Source organism: Bactrocera oleae, chromosome 5 (assembly GCF_042242935.1).
Source record: "Bactrocera oleae isolate idBacOlea1 chromosome 5, idBacOlea1, whole genome shotgun sequence".
NCBI lineage: Eukaryota > Metazoa > Arthropoda > Insecta > Diptera > Tephritidae > Bactrocera > Bactrocera oleae.
This window is the reverse complement of record NC_091539.1, coordinates 25,956,764-25,976,391: the sequence shown is the minus strand read 5'-3', so window position 1 is coordinate 25,976,391 and position 19,628 is coordinate 25,956,764. Positions and strand designations below refer to the sequence as shown.

General features: G+C 39.6%; 2 protein-coding genes across 2 annotated transcripts; both read left to right on the top strand.

Annotated features, from left to right (window-relative positions):
* Positions 1-1,875: 1,875 nt before the first annotated feature.
* On the top strand, positions 1,876-2,967 carry LOC138857349 (uncharacterized). Its single transcript, XM_070109749.1, has one exon. The coding sequence runs from the start codon at positions 1,876-1,878 to the stop codon at positions 2,965-2,967; it is 1,092 nt and encodes a 363-aa protein (XP_069965850.1).
* A 472-nt stretch (positions 2,968-3,439) lies between these two features.
* Positions 3,440-19,553, top strand: LOC138857348 (uncharacterized). The gene is made up of 5 exons (XM_070109748.1): positions 3,440-3,585; positions 3,712-4,423; positions 16,844-17,328; positions 17,687-18,265; positions 19,001-19,553. Exons 1-5 carry the CDS (start codon positions 3,440-3,442, stop codon positions 19,551-19,553), a joined length of 2,475 nt encoding a protein of 824 aa, XP_069965849.1.
* The last annotated feature ends 75 nt before the right edge of the window (positions 19,554-19,628 follow it).

Below are 19,628 nucleotides of genomic sequence, written 5' to 3'. Positions count from 1 at the left end.
TACAAATAATATTTTAATTCTTTAATTGTTTGGTTGCTGTTAAAGTGGGATATGCTTTTTAATATATCGGGTGCAAGTTTTTATTCAGAAACTATTAAGTTATTAATAACAAAAGAGCCGATCCTGGCGTATCCAAATTATGAGAAGTTATTGTATTTACGTCAACGACAGACGCCTCTTATGTAGAATTAGGAGCAGTGTTCAGCTAAAATTTGCACCCGATCTGTTTCGCCAGCCGTACACTTAATGAACATGAGTTGAATTATTCAGCAACAGAAAAAGAACGCTTGGTAATGACATGAGCTACGAAGTACTTTGTACCGTATTTATACGCCAGAAAATTGTTAATGAATAGTGATCATCGCTCTCTGTATTAGTTACATAATTTAAAAGAGCCAAATGGAAAACCGCAGCGGCGGAAGATTAGGTTGAATGAATACGATTTTGATATTAAATACATTTTTGGTAAAGAAAATAATGTTGCCGATTCTCTCGTTAACATTGAAGAATGTAACGTTAATGGAGAAACTGCTTCAATAGCCACAATCCATTTCACTGACGAAGACTCCGAGGAGTTTATTAGAATTGCCGACGACGACGACTTTGTACAATTTCAAAACATTAATAAAACTCTGATTACTTTAAACAGATTTAAAATTTACTGAACCATGAAGGACTTAGAAAATATTGAAGATTATTCTGCCTTCAAATCAAAAAATATTAAAAATTCACCTCGAAGAACTGCATCAAGGAATCGCTTCTTTTTAGCAAACTGTTTCAAGCCCTAATTACCTTAAAGAGATAACTAAAGTAAATAATGAATGTGAGTTATGCAACCATTGCAATAACGACCACATCTTGAATAACGTACAATTTAAAGTTACACCTCCTGTGTATGAGACTCGCGAAAAGTTTGTAGTAGACTTCTGAAAGTGGATGATGAGAATTATTTAACCTGTATTGAAGATTTTTAATTTTATGGGACCTCCGAAGACATCAAAAATAGACCAGAACCAAGGTTTCAATAATGTTATCATAAAACAGTGATGTCAACAATTGAATATAGCAGTCGAAGTCACAACTGGGAAAACTGATATTGGTGACATTGAACGGTTTCATATAACAATGAATGAAAAATTGCGAATTATTTGTAGTTCTGGGGATAGAGAGTTGAAAAAGCGTTGTCTACCTACAACCATATTATTCCTCATTCCACTACAGTTGAAAGTCCGTATAATATATTTTTTATTAGAAAACATCCAAAAACAAATACCCAATTAATTAAAATATGTTAATAATTTTTAATTTTCAGTATTTTGTATACAACATAAACAAACAACAAAAAAAAACCCAAGTGGGTTAAAGCATTTAGTAATATTGTCTAGGATTATTTACATTAGTTAAAGTTTATTTTCTAATAATGCCAAGTTTTGATCTGGCAATACTGTGTTATCTAAGTTTTATTTTTGTCATCTCTCCTTTATCATTATTCCCTTTATAATTATCTTTGTTTATGCATATTTAAAGTTACGGTATTTTAAATTCCGTTGAACTCCTATAAATGTCGGAGGACATGTGTGTACGAGCTCTTCTCTGATTGTAACTCGGTGCTGATCCCAATAAAGCATTGAGAACTCTACCCGCTGGTAAATTAATTAATTAACATCTCAGCGCCTCCTGTGAGGACAAATATTTTTTAATTTCGTTTTGTAATTGTGGTTTTAAGATTTCATGGCGGAGCTCAATTGGTGTACATCAGCAGTGAAAGCAATAAAGCGCATACATGCACGTGTCTCGGAAAGTGCCATGGAAGGTCGTGTTGTATTTCGCTTTAAACAGGAGCTCAAGTCGCTTGAATAACATTTTGAGTGCTTCATGGAGAACCATAATCGTCTGGTTGGAGGAGCTATGTTCTCCGAGGTTGGGCCACATGATGAACTTTTGGAATCAGTAGAGGAGCTGTATACTGCAGCATGCATCAGACTTAATCGTCTCATCGCATCGTCAAATGTTGAATCTTATATCGCTGACGGAGCGCACAATTGTCGCACAACATCTCTGGATGGCCATTTAGTGAATATCAAATTGCACCCGTTAGCTATCTCGTTATTTGATGGGGACATGTGTAAATGGTTAGCGTTCAAAGACGCCTTTGAAACAATGGTACATAATTCGGCGTACCCAGAAGCGTTCAATCTGGGAAAACTTCGTCAGGCAGTCAATGTGGCTACTGTTCCTTTAATTGGTGGAATATACTCGGGTGGCTATCAAGAGGTGTGGAAGGCTCTCAAGGACCGCTATGACAATAAGAAGCAGCTAGCGGAAATACACGTATCTCGTTTGCTTAACTTTAAAACAGCTACCAATGAGTCATCACAATCGTTATTGGCTATTGTGGACACGGTTCATGAGTCGCTGCGTGCATTGCGTGTTATGGATATCCCCATACATCAGTGGGATGCGTTAGCTGTACCAATAGTGGTGGCAAAGCTTTCAGCGATAACTAAACGAGATTGGTGTATGAGGTGCTCCAATACAGAAATACCACAGTTAGAAGACCTTTTGAAATTTCTGGAGAGACGTGCTCATAGCCTTTCTCCTGAACCATCGGTCTCAATAATGGTTTGCCGTCAGCAACGAGTGAGGATGCATGTGGCCACCACGGATGCAGCTCTGGGTGTTCATTGGGGGCTTGCGCACCGAATTGTCATGTGTCCTACATTATTGGCTCTTAGTATCGAGCAACGGTTTGAAGCCCTAAAGATACTGAAGGTGTGTTACAACTGCTTACCTACGGGTCATTTTTATCGACAGTGTTCGTCTGGTAGCTGTCGAAATTGTGGTCGTAAGCAAAACACAATCCTATGCCGAGACACGTTCAACCACACGTCAACGCTTGCCTCTACAACGACGCCGACCGTATGCAATGGGGTACCTGCGGAGGTACCAACAACCACAACAGCATGACTAGTCGCACCTGCAAGACTCCGCTGCCAACCTTAGCCGATAACCCTTTTAGTAACCGCGCGTGCGTATGCTTTTGGAAAAGCATCAGTTTTATGCGATCCCTGATTATAGGTTAGCTTTGTGACTAATCGTCTAGCAAAATGTTTGCGGCTGTATCGACGAAGTTGTGATTTGAGGGTAGAAGGTGTATTTGCTACCATCAATACTCGAGTGAAAGGCAGCATTACGTTCGCTTTTAGATCAACAACAACTAACTTTGAAATGAGAATTGATGCCTTGGTTTTATCGTCCATTACTTCCCCGACTCCAGCAGGGGGCGACTCATAGAAGGTGAAGTCATCGGGGAAGATCAGACGAGCCTTTTACCCTTTGGATGGGTCGTGTTTGGTCCAGCAGCCGTGACTCTGCCTGCGAAGAAATCATTGCTCACACTCACCACTTCGCTAGACAGGGAGGACCACCGTTCGAGGAAATGGTGTCTAACTTTTGGCAAATGGAGGAAATCGCAGTGGTTGACGATCTGCCAGAGAATGAATGTGGGCACATCTTCGAGACCACTCATAGCCGTACCTCAGATGGCCGTTATATCATACACTTACCCTTGCGACGAAAGGCAACGTAAGGATTTAGTCCTTAAGGAAAACTACATTTCATTTATGAGGGAGTATGCAGCACTCGGACATATGGAACTAGTACAACCACCTTACGATCATACTAATTGCTACTACATTCCTCATCATGCAGTCACAACGAAGTTCCGCGTGGTGTTCAACGCTTCGGCACCTACCAGCACTGGAATCTCATCGAACGATATTCAACTGGTAGGTCCAACACTTCAGGATTCACTGAGTATCGAGTGGCGATAACTGCGGACATAGAGAAGATGTTCAGGCAAGTGTTGGTTGCATCTGAACATCGCGACTATCAACGAATTATATGGCGAGAGTCTGCTGAAAACGAGATCCGGGTGTATCGCCTGAAGACCATCACATATGGCATGGCCTGCAGTCCTTACAAAGCAGTACGAACCCTACAACAATGTACTTGTGATAATCCCGCTGTGATTCCCGACATACAACAAGCGACTCGTGCTCGAACTGCGATATTAACCTCGTTTTATGTTGACGACTTCTTAACAAGTTGCGAAAGCGTTTCCGAAGCAGTGGAGCTGGCTAAGAACGTGGACGCCATCTTATCTGCGGGACAGTGCACCCTAAGGAAATGGCACTCGAACGATAGTCAGGTGATGATGCGTTTATCTAATGAGCCGTCACTTTCTAGTTATATTTTCTATTCTGGTGAAGCTTCCATTTTGGGCTTAAGATCGGACGCACTGAAAGATCAGTTACCCTTTCGCGTCGATCTATGCCAAGGAGTAGAAATTCCAACGAAGCGCTGTGTACTCAGCGAGGTGGTACGATTCTTCGATCCTATTGGATTATTATCGCCTGTTATCGTAACTGGGAAAATATTCATTCAGCGACTGTGGTCTATCCTGGCACTCCCCATTGCCTGAGGATCTTTGCCGCGATTGGCTAAACTATCGGTCACAGCTTCCGGAGCTCAATCAAATTCGCATCGAACGGTGGATGGGAATGATTCCACGCGTTCAGACATCATTTCACGGTTTTTGCGATGCGAGCTCACATGCTTATGCCGCAGTTATTTATGCAAAGACGTCGAACACAAACGGTTCGGTGCGTTTCTTCTTTCTGACGGCACGCATCAAGGTGGCACCACTCAAAACTGCTACCATTCCACGCCTAGAGCTTGCGGCAGCGCTCCTTCTTGCCGAGACATTCCAGAAAGTGCGAGATTCTTTGCGATTAGTTGACGTTCCCTACTATCTGTGGTCGGACTCAGCGATCGCATTGTGTTGGCTGAATAAATAGAATAAAGGAGCCGACATCCCCCGCCCGATGGCATCACATTCGTTCGGCTCAGAACCCTGCTTATTGTGCCAGCAGAGGCATCACACCCGCCGAGCTTTTAGTACATCCCCTTTGGTGGCACGGACCTAAGAAAGATGAGATGATGTTTTCGGACAGTAGTAATGTTCCTCTCAGCAAGGATGAGTCAAATGTCTTACTCGCCGAAACCCGAAATACAACCAAATTTATTGTACTCGTTTCACATCCGTTATATACTCGTCGTTCAAACGGACACACTAATTTTTTAACTGAAGGGTTCAGTAGTATCACTCGATTGTTGGGTACAGTGGCCATTAACCTGCGCTGGTTAAGAAGGCGTCGACACTTTCCTCAACAGGTGATCGTTGCTCAGGAATTGGAGGACGCATGATACGCTATAATCCGTTTAGAGCAAGAGGAGCATTTTGCAGATGAAATTCGACAATTGAAGTCGAGTTCAGGTTTGTTATCTTCCAGGCAAGCAGTAAAGAGTTTCATCCATAACTGCGCTGTATGCCGCCGTCATAGAGGGGAAGTCTTGAAGCAACAAATGTCTTCCTTACCCAAGCAGAGGATCAGAGCAGCAAGGCCGGTAATATCATCTGGTGTCGATTACTGTGGGCCTTTTACACTACGTATCGGAACGAAATGCTTTCGAACGCTCATCAAGACTTATCTCGCAATATTCGTATACTTGGTGACCAAGGCAGTACACATTGAGGTGGTTGATGACCTATCGGCACAGGGCTTTTTAGATGCTTTCACTTGTTTCGTCATTCGGTTTATATAGTGATAATAGTTTTTGGGGCCTCTGGGAGGCTGCTGTGAAGTCCTCTACGCATCATTTGACACGCTGTGTGGGTCCGCAGGTGAAATAGTCAGCTGTAGACACTGGCCGTATGAATAGAGGCCTGCCTCAATTCCCGTCCTATTATACCACTCTATGACGATCCTGAAGAGAAACTTGCATTAACGCCAGGTGATTTCCTGATTGGCCACTTCTATGTAGCGGTGCCTGAACCAGATATCAAACATTCCTAGCAACCGGCTGAAACAATGGCAATGTTGCGTCAAATTCAACAAGGATTCTGGGAGCGATGGAGTGAGGAATATCTAACCTGTCTGCAGAGACGGAACAAATGGCTTCAACGCACGAGGAATATAAGGTGAACACTATCGTTCTAGTCAAACAAGTGAACTTGCCTCCCACTCCCTGGTGTCTCAGTCGAGTGATAACACTTCACCCCGGAGCTGATGGAGTGGTCCACAATGTCACGTTGAGAACCGCTAGAGGATACATGAAGCAAGCCATCCAGAAACTATGTCTATTGATAGAGAAGGAGGATTTCGAGACAACCGACTCGACCGGGCAGTATGTTTAGGATTATTTGCATTAGTTTAAGTTTATTTTCTAATAATGTCATGTTTTGATCTGGCAATACTGTGTTATCTAAGTTTTATATTTGTCATTTCTTGTTTATGCATATTTAAAGTTACGGTATTTTAAATTCCGTTGAACTCCTATAAATGTCGGAGGACATGTGTGTACGAGCCCTTCTCTGATTGTAACTCGGTGCTGATTGTACTTATCTCTGGTTTGGTGCCAAGCAAACCGTTCACAATCGTACAAGTCCCAATAAAGCATTGAGAACTCTACCCGCTGGTAAATTAATTATTTAACATATATTATTGAGAATTATATAAAACTATTAATTTTTCATATCTAAACTTTTTGTTTATAATTAAAACAAAAATTTCCAATGAGGACATTGCAATATTTTTAGATGGGAGGAGTGACATCGCTATACTCACTCAAACAATAAATCAATATCTAATACGCTCTTATACGTTGGTGAATCTTAACATACTCAACCGGAGTGATAGAGTCACAAAAGTACAGGATAGTGCTTTGCTATGTAGATATGTACACACATTACTTCATGTGAAATCTCCGTTGACACAGTCAGCAATGACCGAATCTTACGTTTTTTGATTTTATGTCAAAGAGTCAATCTGTCGAGGGACTGACACCATGACAAAGCGCAACAACATTGTGTTGTTGGTAGAAAATTCGAGATGTGCCGAAAATATAAACGAACGCTCCTGCCTGATAATATATTATTATATTATATAATAATATAACACATTGATGCACATATGTATGTACGTATAAAGCAGTGCGCGCACTTGTATTTATTGATAAGTGATAATATTAAAAATTCTTTTCCTCCATGTGTACATACCAGAGAATGCAAATGAACTCTATATTAATGTACATAAGTATGAATGTATGTATGTATATACAAAAATTATTAATTTTGTAACAATTGAAATTAGAAAATTATTAAAAAAGTAAAATATTTTTTTTGCATAATCTTTCGCTGTTTATCATGTCGCATTTGTGCAAAAAAATCATATGTTATCAATTTTTCATCATAAAAATCGTTTATATGACAAAAAATAATCACGCATATGTGAAGTGGCATTTGTATTTTTTCTTAAAGTATTTAATTTTTTTCTTAATGTTGGTAGATACGTATTTATGCCATCTCATTTGTGTTAAACATCAGCGAATACCACAGAAAATAATGAATTCCGTGCTCGAAATTTTTCAGCTCTGTTAGCCGTCAACCGACCATCATACAAAATTCAATTTGCACCTTCTCGTTGTTCTAAGTTCTCTGATTAAAGACGTTAACGGGGACACTTCTTCTAAAATCTTTCAAGCAGTAAAAAGAGAAAATAATGCGTCATATTCACAAAATAAAAACAAATTTTATAGGTATCAAATGAAGAATAAATTGAAATCGTAATATAAATCTATTAAATAAATATTTTCATTTTGGGAAGGATGTTATTTATATTATACATACAAAAGAGAATGTGAGAAAGAGAAACAAAATAATGAGAAGCAAGCACAAATAGCTACAAGGCAAACTGAGTAAAGCACAAAGCATGGCTCGAATTTATGATGAAACGAAAAAATAGGGTGTGCTCGTTGTGAAATTATTGCGGCAGTGTTACTTTTGGTTAAAAAGCATCACGTTCTACACGAAAATTCCGGCATCTCTGCCAAAGTCATACGGTAAAAGGTTGCCAATCTGTTGCTCATCACTAGCATAACAACCGCAACATAAAAATTTTGACTGCGCGCTTAGATGGAGGTGGAATTGTAAATGAATTTTGTAATATATATTAATTTTATTTTCGATATACAATAATTAATAATTTGTTTTTAGCGTAAAATTAAGTGCTGAAGAAACTAAGTTATTGGTTATTATATACGTTAAAATTTCCATATTTCTAAGCAACACGTTCTGCGTAAAATAATTACTGCAGTATTGCAGCAGAGTACCAGCTGAGCATTAGTAATAGAGTATCAAGTTATGGATACACCCATAATAATCAAAATGACAAAATTATTTTCTTCTTGATTCTGGTGCATCAGATCATCTGGTTAACGATGCAAGTCTTTTATCAAACGTAACTATGGGTGCGTTCGAGCTTCGTAATAACAGCTACTGTGTTGCATATTTGCTGATACTCTGATGTGCAGACAAAAATTTTATGTTGCCGATTATTTGCATAAATTGCGTGCAAAAAGTGACAGAAGAACGAGAAGTGTTGCCAGAAACTCACGCAAAACGTGATACTTTGATACATTTGCAACACTGCTGTCGTGATTGCCATCTCGAACGCATCTTATTTTACAATCACTAATTAAAATAACCGTAGCAAAGAACAATGAATATATTTTTGCAACAATGAAAGGAAAAATTGAACTGTGTACAGATTCAATGTAAAATATCTCATTGCAAGATGTGATTTTCTCATCAGAAGTTTCTCAAAATTTAATATCTGCGAAAGCAAGATGTAGGATTATCAGTCGCATTTTACCCAGGAGGTGTAACAGTGAGTAAAAGCAATGTTACTATAATAAAAAGGAAATTCATTGGTGGTGTTCCGTCTGTAATCTTTGAAATAAATAAACAAGCATACATTGCAAAATCGAATCGACGATAAATTACCAGAATCACCTAGTTAGCGAATTCGTAGTTGCTAGAATGTTCTAGAGGCGATGTTTTGTTAAAAATTTACTATTAAGGGCTGCCTGATTGTGTAGCAGACACAGTTCTAATTAGAGTGTTACCGTGTAAAGAGCAATTGAGATATAAGAAAGAAGCTGGGAATTCGGATAATGAGTAGTAAAGTATGTATAGTCATTAAATTGGGACTTTTATTTAACAATCCATTGATCGAACTCAATAGTGAATTACAAGGTAGACGATTTATCGAGAGATCCGATGCATTTGGTGTCAGAAGTGGAATTATCAAATAAATTCCCATGGAGATAATTATTTGAAACTGGCCAAGTTTAACGATCTGAAGCTTCCAGCACTGTAAAAGGAGCTGGAAAAACGTGTATTGGGAAGTAGGTAAATAGTTAGAGTGGCAGTCTGACGACGCACCTAGCCTATAGGAGGCCCATTGTGATACCACCGGGATTAATGTTCCTTCATTCTATTGTTTCTTCTCTGAACCAACCCTTGCTTCTGATGAAGTTCATCAGTATAAATGGTTTTATTTGAGCAACTTTCGATATGTCGTCTAAGAACCCTAGACCGCTAGTTGCGATTCTTTTCCTGTATAGAGCCTTATATTCGCATCTAAGATGTTTTGCAGTCTTCTCCTGTTCTACCTTCTGGCAGCTTCTATAATAGTCATTGTAAGGTACACCTAGTCTGCTGGCATGTCTACCAATTAGACAGTGACCTGTTAGTATTCCTACCAGAGTTCTTATGTCATTCCTTTTGAATTTTAATAATCGGTCGGTTTGCCTGCTAGTTGTGCAAGTCATTGATTAACTCCACCGAGACTCAGCTAGATTTATAACATGTTCACTGGTTAAATGTTAACAAGTTGCCAGAGGCATAAAAATTCCCACTTTTTCAGAGGTATATTGTAGAGTGGTACCAGTTCGAGCTAGTTCATCAACTTCGCAGTTACCATGTACAAATTTGTGTTTAATACACTATCACTTGTAGAATTATAAGTAATTAAAATTCGCATTTTATATTACTATCGGAATTCAATTATTAAATATTGCACAAAAAAATTCCTTAAATTTAAGTTTATCTATTATCGGATCGGTGTTAATCTGGCGCTCAGGCCCGTAAACAAAACGAATGAGGAAGATGCGTGGAGTGGTTTCGAGTCGAAATGATTGCACTGTCCAATTGTATATAGCGAATCAAAAATACGTCCAAAAAGGTAGCGCGCAGGTTCGTATAGCGAAAACCACTGTGTAAGATCGCTGCGCTGTGTACGAAACGAATCGGATGGGTAGAGTTGTGAGCAGGATCGCTATTTAGTTGAATATGTGTATGTATGAATAATATATGTATAAATTGGAAACCCAATTTATTGGAAAACTCATCAATATATTTCAAATGTTATATTCCACTCACTACCGCACTGAATATGTTAAGGAAAATATCCAGGTATTTATATTATTATTTATATTTATTTTCGCATAATTACAATATTATTAAGTAACACAATTATTACAAACTGATATCGAAAAATATGCGGGATTGCTTTGACGAAACGATGTGACGTGTCGGTCCAATCGCCGGTGTATCCGGAAAAACTTGAAAAAATGCCTGCTCGAGTTAGACGCGTGCGGTGGGGTGCCGTATCGAATGATGTGGCGCACAGGCCCGTAGACGAAAACGAATGAATAATTGTATGTTGTGTTGTCCTGTGTGGTGTCATCTGGAGTGGTGTATTTGTGAGTATGTGGTGGGCATTATTAGGGGCGCCAGTTTTTCCCGAGTAGAGTGGTGTACTTGGAGGAGGGAGTTTAAACTCATTTAAACATCCTGGGCCCCCTAGGCGAATATTTAGCCTAGCATTACACGTATGTGCTGTTGATTGTATTTCGGCGTACTACTTATGGAGTAGCTGAGGGCACGGTGATGAGTAGTATATCCATATCCTGTGCGTATAAAACGGCTTTGGTTTTAAGAACATATTTTGTACGCATTTTGATGTGCATGTAAGTGCTTTAAGGTAAGCAACTTTATTTTGCGGGTATATGAGGTTGTAGTTGCATTTCGTACTTATTGTATTTTCCGTTGTTTCTTTTATAATTTTATTATGTTTATTGTTTGTTTAAAATTTCTTTACCATCGGCTTATTAAGGTTAACGACTCCACTCCTGGCTCAGATATGGCCAGAATGGGTGCTTCTTTGAGAAAATGCCCTGATGTTAAGACAGAGAAATTAAAGCGGTCTTGCGAGAGTACAGTGATTGGCCGTGAATTGAAAACGGCTTCTTTTCAAGTTAGTAATGTGGTAAATTCGATATATTTATATTTGCAGTATACATCTACTTTTTTGAAGTAGGAGGATAGCTTTTTATAGCTGATTCCTATTAACCACCCATATGAGGAGCGCTTACATCGATGCGATAACTGCGACCTTTGCTTTCTGTAAGTCTAGGAGCGTAAATGTATCAAATTGGGAGTATGGTGATCCCTTACCTTTATTTTATATTTGTTTCATAATTATGAAAATTTAGGAAACTATAAGCCACTATAGTAAGATAGGTGTCAATTTTTCGACTTTCTAGGACAACTATGCTGCGAACGATATTACGCATGGACGTGGGCGATTGTGGTCAAGAATCGGGAGATTCGAATATCGCTTAGATTGTTTGAGAATTGTGACCAGGATTTTCGCTTGTATCATAATTGGCGAGAGCCATCGTGCGGGGTCAAAAATGTTATTGTGGATAATGCGGATATTGACTCAGTAGGATATGAAAGCTGATTAGATATCGCTTTCCATTGAATCCCCTGTATTTTTATGATGTAATGCCCTTTTCAAATTTAAGTAAATTAGTGTACAACAAATTTTCTTTTCGAATATTTAGTAATATATCCGACGATTTGGTTGAATTATATATATTTGTGTTTTTAACACTGGGGTTGTCAGAAGAAACTCTGACAAGGTTTTTTGTGCCAATTTGTAGAGTTGGAAGATTGTGGCTTGGGTGGTAGTCAGTGCCGGTTTTAGTACTACCAGCGCCCTGGGCGTGATTTCTACGGCGCCTCCTAACTGCAATTTAAACCCATACGAAAAAAGGCGAAGGATAATAATGAAATAACCATTTATGAAAAGAAATAAACATTTATTAAAAAAAACTAATAAACTTTTACTTTTCTAGCCTTTCAATCGGCGAACCCTTTTATTAAGTTTTTAGAGTCGATGTTTTCAGCAATTTCATTTTCGATTGACAAAGTTGCCAAGTTTGTCAATCTAGATTGAGATATTGTCGATCGCAGATAGGTTTTTATCAGCTTAAGCTTAGAAAAACTCCTCTCTCCACTAGCAACCGTTACGGGAATAGTTAATAATATTCGTAATGCTATCCAAACATTTGGATATAGTTCTTGTAAGTTGCGGTCTTTGATAAAATTTAAAACAAAAACAGGAGTAACCACTTTCTGATCAGGCAAAAACGATTTCAGACTAACTCGTAAGTCACTCGCACAACATACATCCATCTATATTTGATTTGGAATTTACATTTAATTTCAATTGAAGATCACTGCAGAGTTTGATAAGGTCGTGTTTTTCTATAAAGTTGAAAAATTCAACCTCAAATTTTTTTTCTGGAGAAGTTATAGGCTCATCTTGGACAGTTTCACCAGCTTGGCGCTTAACACGTCGAATTCTTGTTGTCGCTCTAAACACAGGTTCTATTTCTAACTCTTCAGCCAATTCCTTCGCAGTTAAAATGGCGCTTTTAAAGCCTGTATTTCTATATTCTTCCAAGAAATTGCAGCATTTTTTCAACATGTCTGTGCATTTACCGAGATCCAATTCTGTTGATTGTAGAGATTTACTAACGACATTAATTTGAAAAAGTATGTCATACCAGACAACCAATGAAACTATGAAGCCGAAATATTTTAGCTGTTCGGCTAGAGTAGTAGCCTCATGAGAGACTTGAACATCAGTTTGCTGAGTTTCAATAACCAAAGTGATTAAAGCGTCATGGACGGCGCTAATTTGATAACGGACTGCTTTAACACTGCCTATTTTTGCTTCCCAACGCGTGTCACTGAGTTTTTTTATAGTGTACAATCCCAAGTGATCGGTCAGAATTTTTCATCGATGAACAGAAGCTGAAAACAACGTAAACAACCTCTGAAGTACTCCAAACAAAGTGACAGATTTTACAGATGACTTAGCGGCATCGCATAGTACGAGATTGTAGCTATGACAGCCACACGGTACATATACAGCTAAAGGATTTATGTCCAGAATTCTCCTTTGAACTCCAATATTTTTTCCTTTCAGTTTTGCTCCGTTGTCATAGCCCTGACCTCTACAGTCGTTCAATTCCAGTCCGTATTTATTTAAAATATCAATAATAACTTCAGTCAGCCTTTCACCAGTCGACTCATTAACAGGTAAAAATTCTATGAAATGCTCTTTTACTGATATTTTATCGACATCTGATGATAAATCAACAAATCGTATTGTTAGTGAAAGCTGTTCTATATGACTAATGTCCGGAGTACAGTCAGCTATAATAGAATAATATTTCGATTTCTTTGCACGTGATATGATTTCTGACTTCGTTTTTTCACCCATCAGCTCTATTAATTCATTTTGAATGTCTTTTCCGCAGTAGTGATCAGAAACATCACCCTTTACAGCTAATCGCAAGTGCTCCTCCATAACTGGATCAAATTTGGCTAGTAGTTGTACTAAACCCAAGAACTTTCCATTATTTGGCGTATATAGTTTGTCGGAAGTACCTCTAAACGCCATATTGTTTTTAGCTAAATACAGTGTAATATGCATTAATCTAGACAAAATATTATTCCACCTTGTGGTTTCCTTTCTAATCAAATGTTGCTCTTGACAATCTATTGTTTTTCCCGTTTTTAATCTTAGTTCAGCCTCAATCCATGAGAGGTAAAACTTCTTATGAAAAGTGCTACTTTCATGAACTTTTAACATTTCTGATAAGTGTTTCCAGTCGTTATATCCTTCAGATGCTAAATTCGACGTTGAGCTGCTATCAAATAGCCGGCAACAAAAACAGTAAACTCGATTTTTAGAAACTGAGTATATTAACCAACGACGCTGAATTATTTCATTGTTTGCAAGTTTTTTGGTAAAATGAGAATTTGAGAAATGTCGCCCTGTATCATTCTTTGGATAATTATCAATGTGAGTTTGCACTGGGCCATTAGTTATTATATGATCAATAATTTTGCTATTTCGAGTGAGTGGCCAAGTGGCTGGATCCGATATATTTGGAACAAGAGAACTAACGTCATCTAGAATTTGTATTTGTTGTACATCACCAATAGTGTCATCCTGAGCAGCATCTGTAATTGTAACACAACTTGTCTCCTCACTTTGGGAAACTTCGTCCACAATCTCTTCAACAGCTAACTGATCTGACTTGTCAGACAGAGACTCCACTACCGATGTATTCACTTGTATTTCAGATGTAGATGCCACATTAAGGTCTTGATTTTTGGTTGTGATATATTTGCCTATATTCATAAACTTTTTTGTTTTTTCCTTCTCTTTTTGACCCAGATGGTTTTCTTTTGAAAGGATCAACGTGTTCAGACATTTTGTACTAATCAAATCTGCAACAAATTAAATCTGCGTAAGTCCGATCATTTCTATAAATTAATTAAATATAATGCTATTGAGTGAGGACGACCAAAAACGCTTTATATTCAGGAAAGCGTTAGCATACACGTGAACTACGATCGAAAAATCTAGGTAAGGTAATATTGTCATGGCAGCGGAATAATTGTGAAATGTTATATTTAAAAGCTTGTGTTACGTGATAGTGCTTAGATTTGTATGAAAAAAATCATGATCATAAACTCGTTCCCGAAAAAATTACTTCTATGTAGTGTTCATTCACTTTTAAACTTGACCGTACCTCCTCGACATTCATTTATTATCTCCGTGTTAAAATTTCATCAACATTATATAGTCAGTTCCAGAGATATTTTATAATATATAATTTACTTTAAATAGATTACCCCACTCCAAACATAACATAAACAAACAAACAAATGTTACCTCTTTAGTATAATAAGTAAAGATAGTTAAAATAAAATTGTACTTACCTAATTAGTGAAATAATCCGTCATAAAGCAAATACCTACTTAAACACTATTTGTATTTCAACTTTTTGGATAAAACCTATGTCACTCTGTAGTCGGCGACAAAAAGTAAAAAACATTCACTTCGTAACTTAGCGTGGACCGCCTGATTACTGCGTCTGTTTGTTTTAATCAAAAATAATGCCAACTCTTTTAAACTAAAATGTTAAAAAGAGATAGATAATGTGTTTCTCTGTGGTCGGGGATTCCCAGTAAAATGAACTGTATGTATGTAGTGCTCCGACCGAACGGATTGAGCACTGCGTGCCATTCTAGTGTTGCCAACACATCGTTTTTTTTTTTTCGTTAACAGAGATGGGAATATAAAGGGGCGCTCCTTAAAGTCCGGCGCCCCTGGGCGGTCGCCCAACCACGCCCTACCCTAACGCCGGTACTGGTGGTAGTCGTACGACGTACCGGCCATTATTTGATCGAGTAGTTGTGGCTCTACAGAAGTCTTCACAATACTGATCTTCTGGGGTTGTTATGAGGGTGCGTTTTTCTAACTCCCGAAATTTCCTTAATTGTGAATTAAGCGATTCTTTGGAATGTTCGTCAACTTGAGTTGTTGATGTGGAAACTGGTTCTGTAACTAGTCCACTTAGGATCCAACCGAAAATGGTATTTTGTGCCAATAGTGTGTTTGAAACTTTCTCAATACCTTCGAGTATTATCTGAGCGGCGGTGTTGCAGTTGGGACCTGCTAGTTTAAGGTGTGAAACCTTTTGCCAATGCTTGCTATTTATGTGATAGCTTGAAAGCATATTTGTAAGTTGGGGTAAGACTATAACTTCTGCTTTAATTCTCGTATCCGCTTGGGGGGAAATTAAGGTAATGGGGCAGATTTTATTAGAGTTTTGCACTACTCTTCCGCCCATTCCTATAATTTCAAAGTTGGCTTGTTTTGTTGGCAGTTGTAGCCTATTTTGTGCCCTAGACGCTATGAAAGATCGTTGTGATCCTTGGTCTATTAAGGCCCTAAGTTTAAACAGTTCTCCTCGGTGTTCGATGGAGATGACTGCTGTGGGTAGTAGTAGCGTTTGAGTTTTTAATGCCTTTGAGCAGTGCATAATATTTGCATCAATTTCCACCAAATAAAAGAGAAGTCGTCTGGATCTTACACACGTCTGTCACGGAATAGGCCGCTTCTTTATTCAATTCCTTCTTAAATATACATTTTGATTAACGGGATATAGCATCACGCCATATGATTGATTGATTGATTGATTAATTTTGAGGTATGCACCGGGACCTACGGTCTATTGTGCCCTCCCCTAAGTCATATCGTGTCATCTAGGCCCAGCATATTGATAAATTCCAAAATTCTGCTGGGTGCTAGTGAGGCGATACAATCCCTGTATGGAAACATGGATCCCAGGGCCTTGATTCTGCGTCTGCAGACTGCTGTGCAGTTCATCAGCAGATGTTCGGGGGTTTCCGGCTCTATGTCGCAAAACCGGCAGTTTGCAGAAGAGGCTATGCCCATGTTAAAGAGATGCTTCTTGAGCCTGCAGTGGCCGGTGTAGAACGCTACCAGTAGCCGGAATTTGTTCCTTGGGAGATTAATTATGGCATTGAACCGCTTGAGGTCGTAACCCCCCATTAGTAGTCTGGCATGGTGCTGAGTATAGCGATACTTTTATTGCGATAGTTGCGTTGGAGATTTATTCCTACACACCGACTTATAGCATAGACCTCGGCTTGGAAAATGCTAGGGAAACTTCCCATGGGACATCCTTAAACGATACACAGTTTTCTGGACATCAGTTACACGCAAATATTGTCGTTGACCGTTTTCGCAAATTCAACGTAGCAATTACTGCAGACGTTAAGAAAATATTTCGACAAATATTGATAGACACACGACATCGTAAATGGCAACGATCGCGTGAATCACCAGATGAACCTCTTCAAGTATATGAATTGAAGACGGTAACTTATGGAATGGCTTGTAGCCCATTCAACGCAATACGCGCACTGCGTCAATGTGCGAATGACAATTATAAGGTCATCTATGACCCAAGCCGGGCTGCCGCAGCGCGTCATAGTATACTTTATAATTTCTACGTTGATGACTATTTGGATAGCGTCGACAGCGACGAACTTTCCGCTACCCGAGCTCAAGACGTAGCAACGGTTTTGAAACAAGGACAATTAATATTGGGAAAGTGGAATTCCAACTCTACACATGTATTATCTACAATAACCGGTACAACAGTTTCCGCATCGGAACTGGAGTAAGACAACTCAACGACAAAGGTATTGGGTCTTTACTGGGATCCAGTGAGTGACGAACTCTTCTTCAAGGTAAGCATGATTGACGACACCTCAATGCATACTAAACGAAGGGTTTTGAGTGACGTGGCGAAATTATACGATCCAACTAGCACCTGTAGTCGTGTTGGCCAAACTATTCATACAGGACTTATGGAAAGCTGGTCTACCATGGGATGCCGAACTCCCAGCAGAGCTGCTCAATACATGGTTGATATTTCGGAATAGCTTACAAGATATTTCACGGCTTCGTATTCCTCGTTGGCTGGGAATACGAGTGGGCTCTTTAGTGCATTTACACGGCTTTTGCGATGCTATTAGTAAAGCATACGCAGCAGTCGTATATGTTCAAACCATCGATAACAGCAGAACGTCCCGCACCGTTCTTGTTTCAGCGAAGTCGAAGATAGCACCAATTAAGGATGTGACTATACCGCGCCTCGAACTATGTGGTGTTCATCTTCTAACCAAGACGCTGGTGGACGGGATACATCGAGGTGTGGGCTGTACAATGAGCCTACCCGCTTTGACGGAAGAGGAAGAGCAACTCTCCATAGCTGAATCTCGTCCGGTCTCCATCTTCGTTTCTAGAGCTGATTACCAGTGGATTATGACATCCACAAAAGACAAGCGGATACCTCTCTTAGAGAAATTTAGCAAATTGAGTCGTTTACTCAACACCACTGTTTGGTTAAGGCGATGGTTACCGAAATATCGTGGTTACAGGAACGATGTAGTTTCTCTCGAAGAGCAGCGTTGGGCGTTACTTCTGCACGTTCGACAAGCACAAGGTAATCATTTTAAACACGAAACTAAATCGCTTGCATTGCATTCCAGGATTGTGGGTCGTAGTCAAATTATAGCACTCAATCCATTCCTGGATACTGATGGCATACTGAGGTAGGTGGTCGACTCACCAACACCGACTTAGATGAAGCTCATCGACATCAAATTATAATTCCACGTGGGGCCCTGGCTCGCTTGCTAGTCTCTGATGCTCATACACGTTGTTTACATGGTGGTATACAACAAATGCTGCAGTTTCTTAGACAACGTTTCTGGCTTATAGGGGCACGAGCTCAAGTAAAGTCTTTCATCTGGACATGCACTACATGTCGTAGGCATCTTCAAATTCTACAATGCCAGCAAATGGCTTCGCTTCCAAAAGAACGAGTATTAGTGGCATGGATTACTGCAGGCCATTCCATGTCCGTGTGCGAATGCATCGTGCTACCCCGACTACAAAAACATACGCTGCCATATTTGTTTGTATGGCTTCACGAGCGGTACATATTGAGCTGGCAGAGGACTTGAGTATACAGGCATTTATAGATGTTTACGATCGTTTCATTAGTCGAAGAGGTATATGCACCACTTTATACAGTGATAATGGAACACAATTCGTAGGCGCGAATTGTCAAATGCAGGAGGACTTAAGAAATTGGGTAGCGACATATGCTCAACAACATTTGGCAGCTGAAGGTACCTGTTGGAACTCCATAACCCCTTCCCCACCTCATCATGGGGGTCTATGGGAGGCGGCAGTTCGTTCGGCTAAAAAGCATCTACTTCGGGTCATGGGCAGCCAGACGCTGCTTTACACTGAGTTGTCCACTCTCTTGACTCGCATTGAAGCGTGTCTCAATTCGAACCACTGATAGCTCTCTATGATGATCCTAAAGGTGGGATAGCTCTTACTCCGGGGGGCTTCCTGATCGGGCGTCCACTTAATTGCCGCCCAGATCCCCCATTACCTGAAGCTCCAGAAAATCGTCTTCGATATTGGCAACAACTCCAGAAAATGCTGAAGCACTTTTGGCGTCGCTGGCAATCCGAATACCTACAAACTCTTCAAACTCGGAATAAATGGACTAGAGCGGAACCCAATGTGCAGCGTGGTGACATCGTTCTTATACGTGGTGAAAATCTACCACCATCGGTTTGGCGTATGGGACGTGTGATTGACGTTCACCCGGGCAGTGATGGCCTGGTACGTACCGTGACGATAGAGTACAATGCAAACCAGAGATCATCGGATGGAATTCCTATTAAACAGCGGTGTCAGCGACCGGTGCAAAAATTATGCCGCCTAACAGGTCCCGCAGAAGAATTACTGAACCGCGAGGGTTCAGCCGGGCAGGATGTTCAAGATTTAAGTACATTAGAATGCAGTCCTGTGCATAATTAGCAAGGACACAACCAAATGCCAGTCAGCTGATTGCTGAATGCTGAATGATCAGCATAATTCTGTCCTCCTTTTAGC

Bases quoted from the DNA above. Each gene is read 5' to 3' on its own strand.
- LOC138857349 (XM_070109749.1), top strand. From the start codon at position 1,876: ATGGAGAACCATAATCGTCTGGTTGGAGGAGCTATGTTCTCCGAGGTT.
- LOC138857348 (XM_070109748.1), top strand. From the start codon at position 3,440: ATGGTGTCTAACTTTTGGCAAATGGAGGAAATCGCAGTGGTTGACGAT. The intron at 17,329-17,686 runs GTAAGACAACTC...CGATGCTATTAG, and splicing joins GTTTCCGCATCGGAACTGGA to TAAAGCATACGCAGCAGTCG. The intron at 18,266-19,000 runs GTAGGTGGTCGA...CTCGCATTGAAG, and splicing joins GATACTGATGGCATACTGAG to CGTGTCTCAATTCGAACCAC.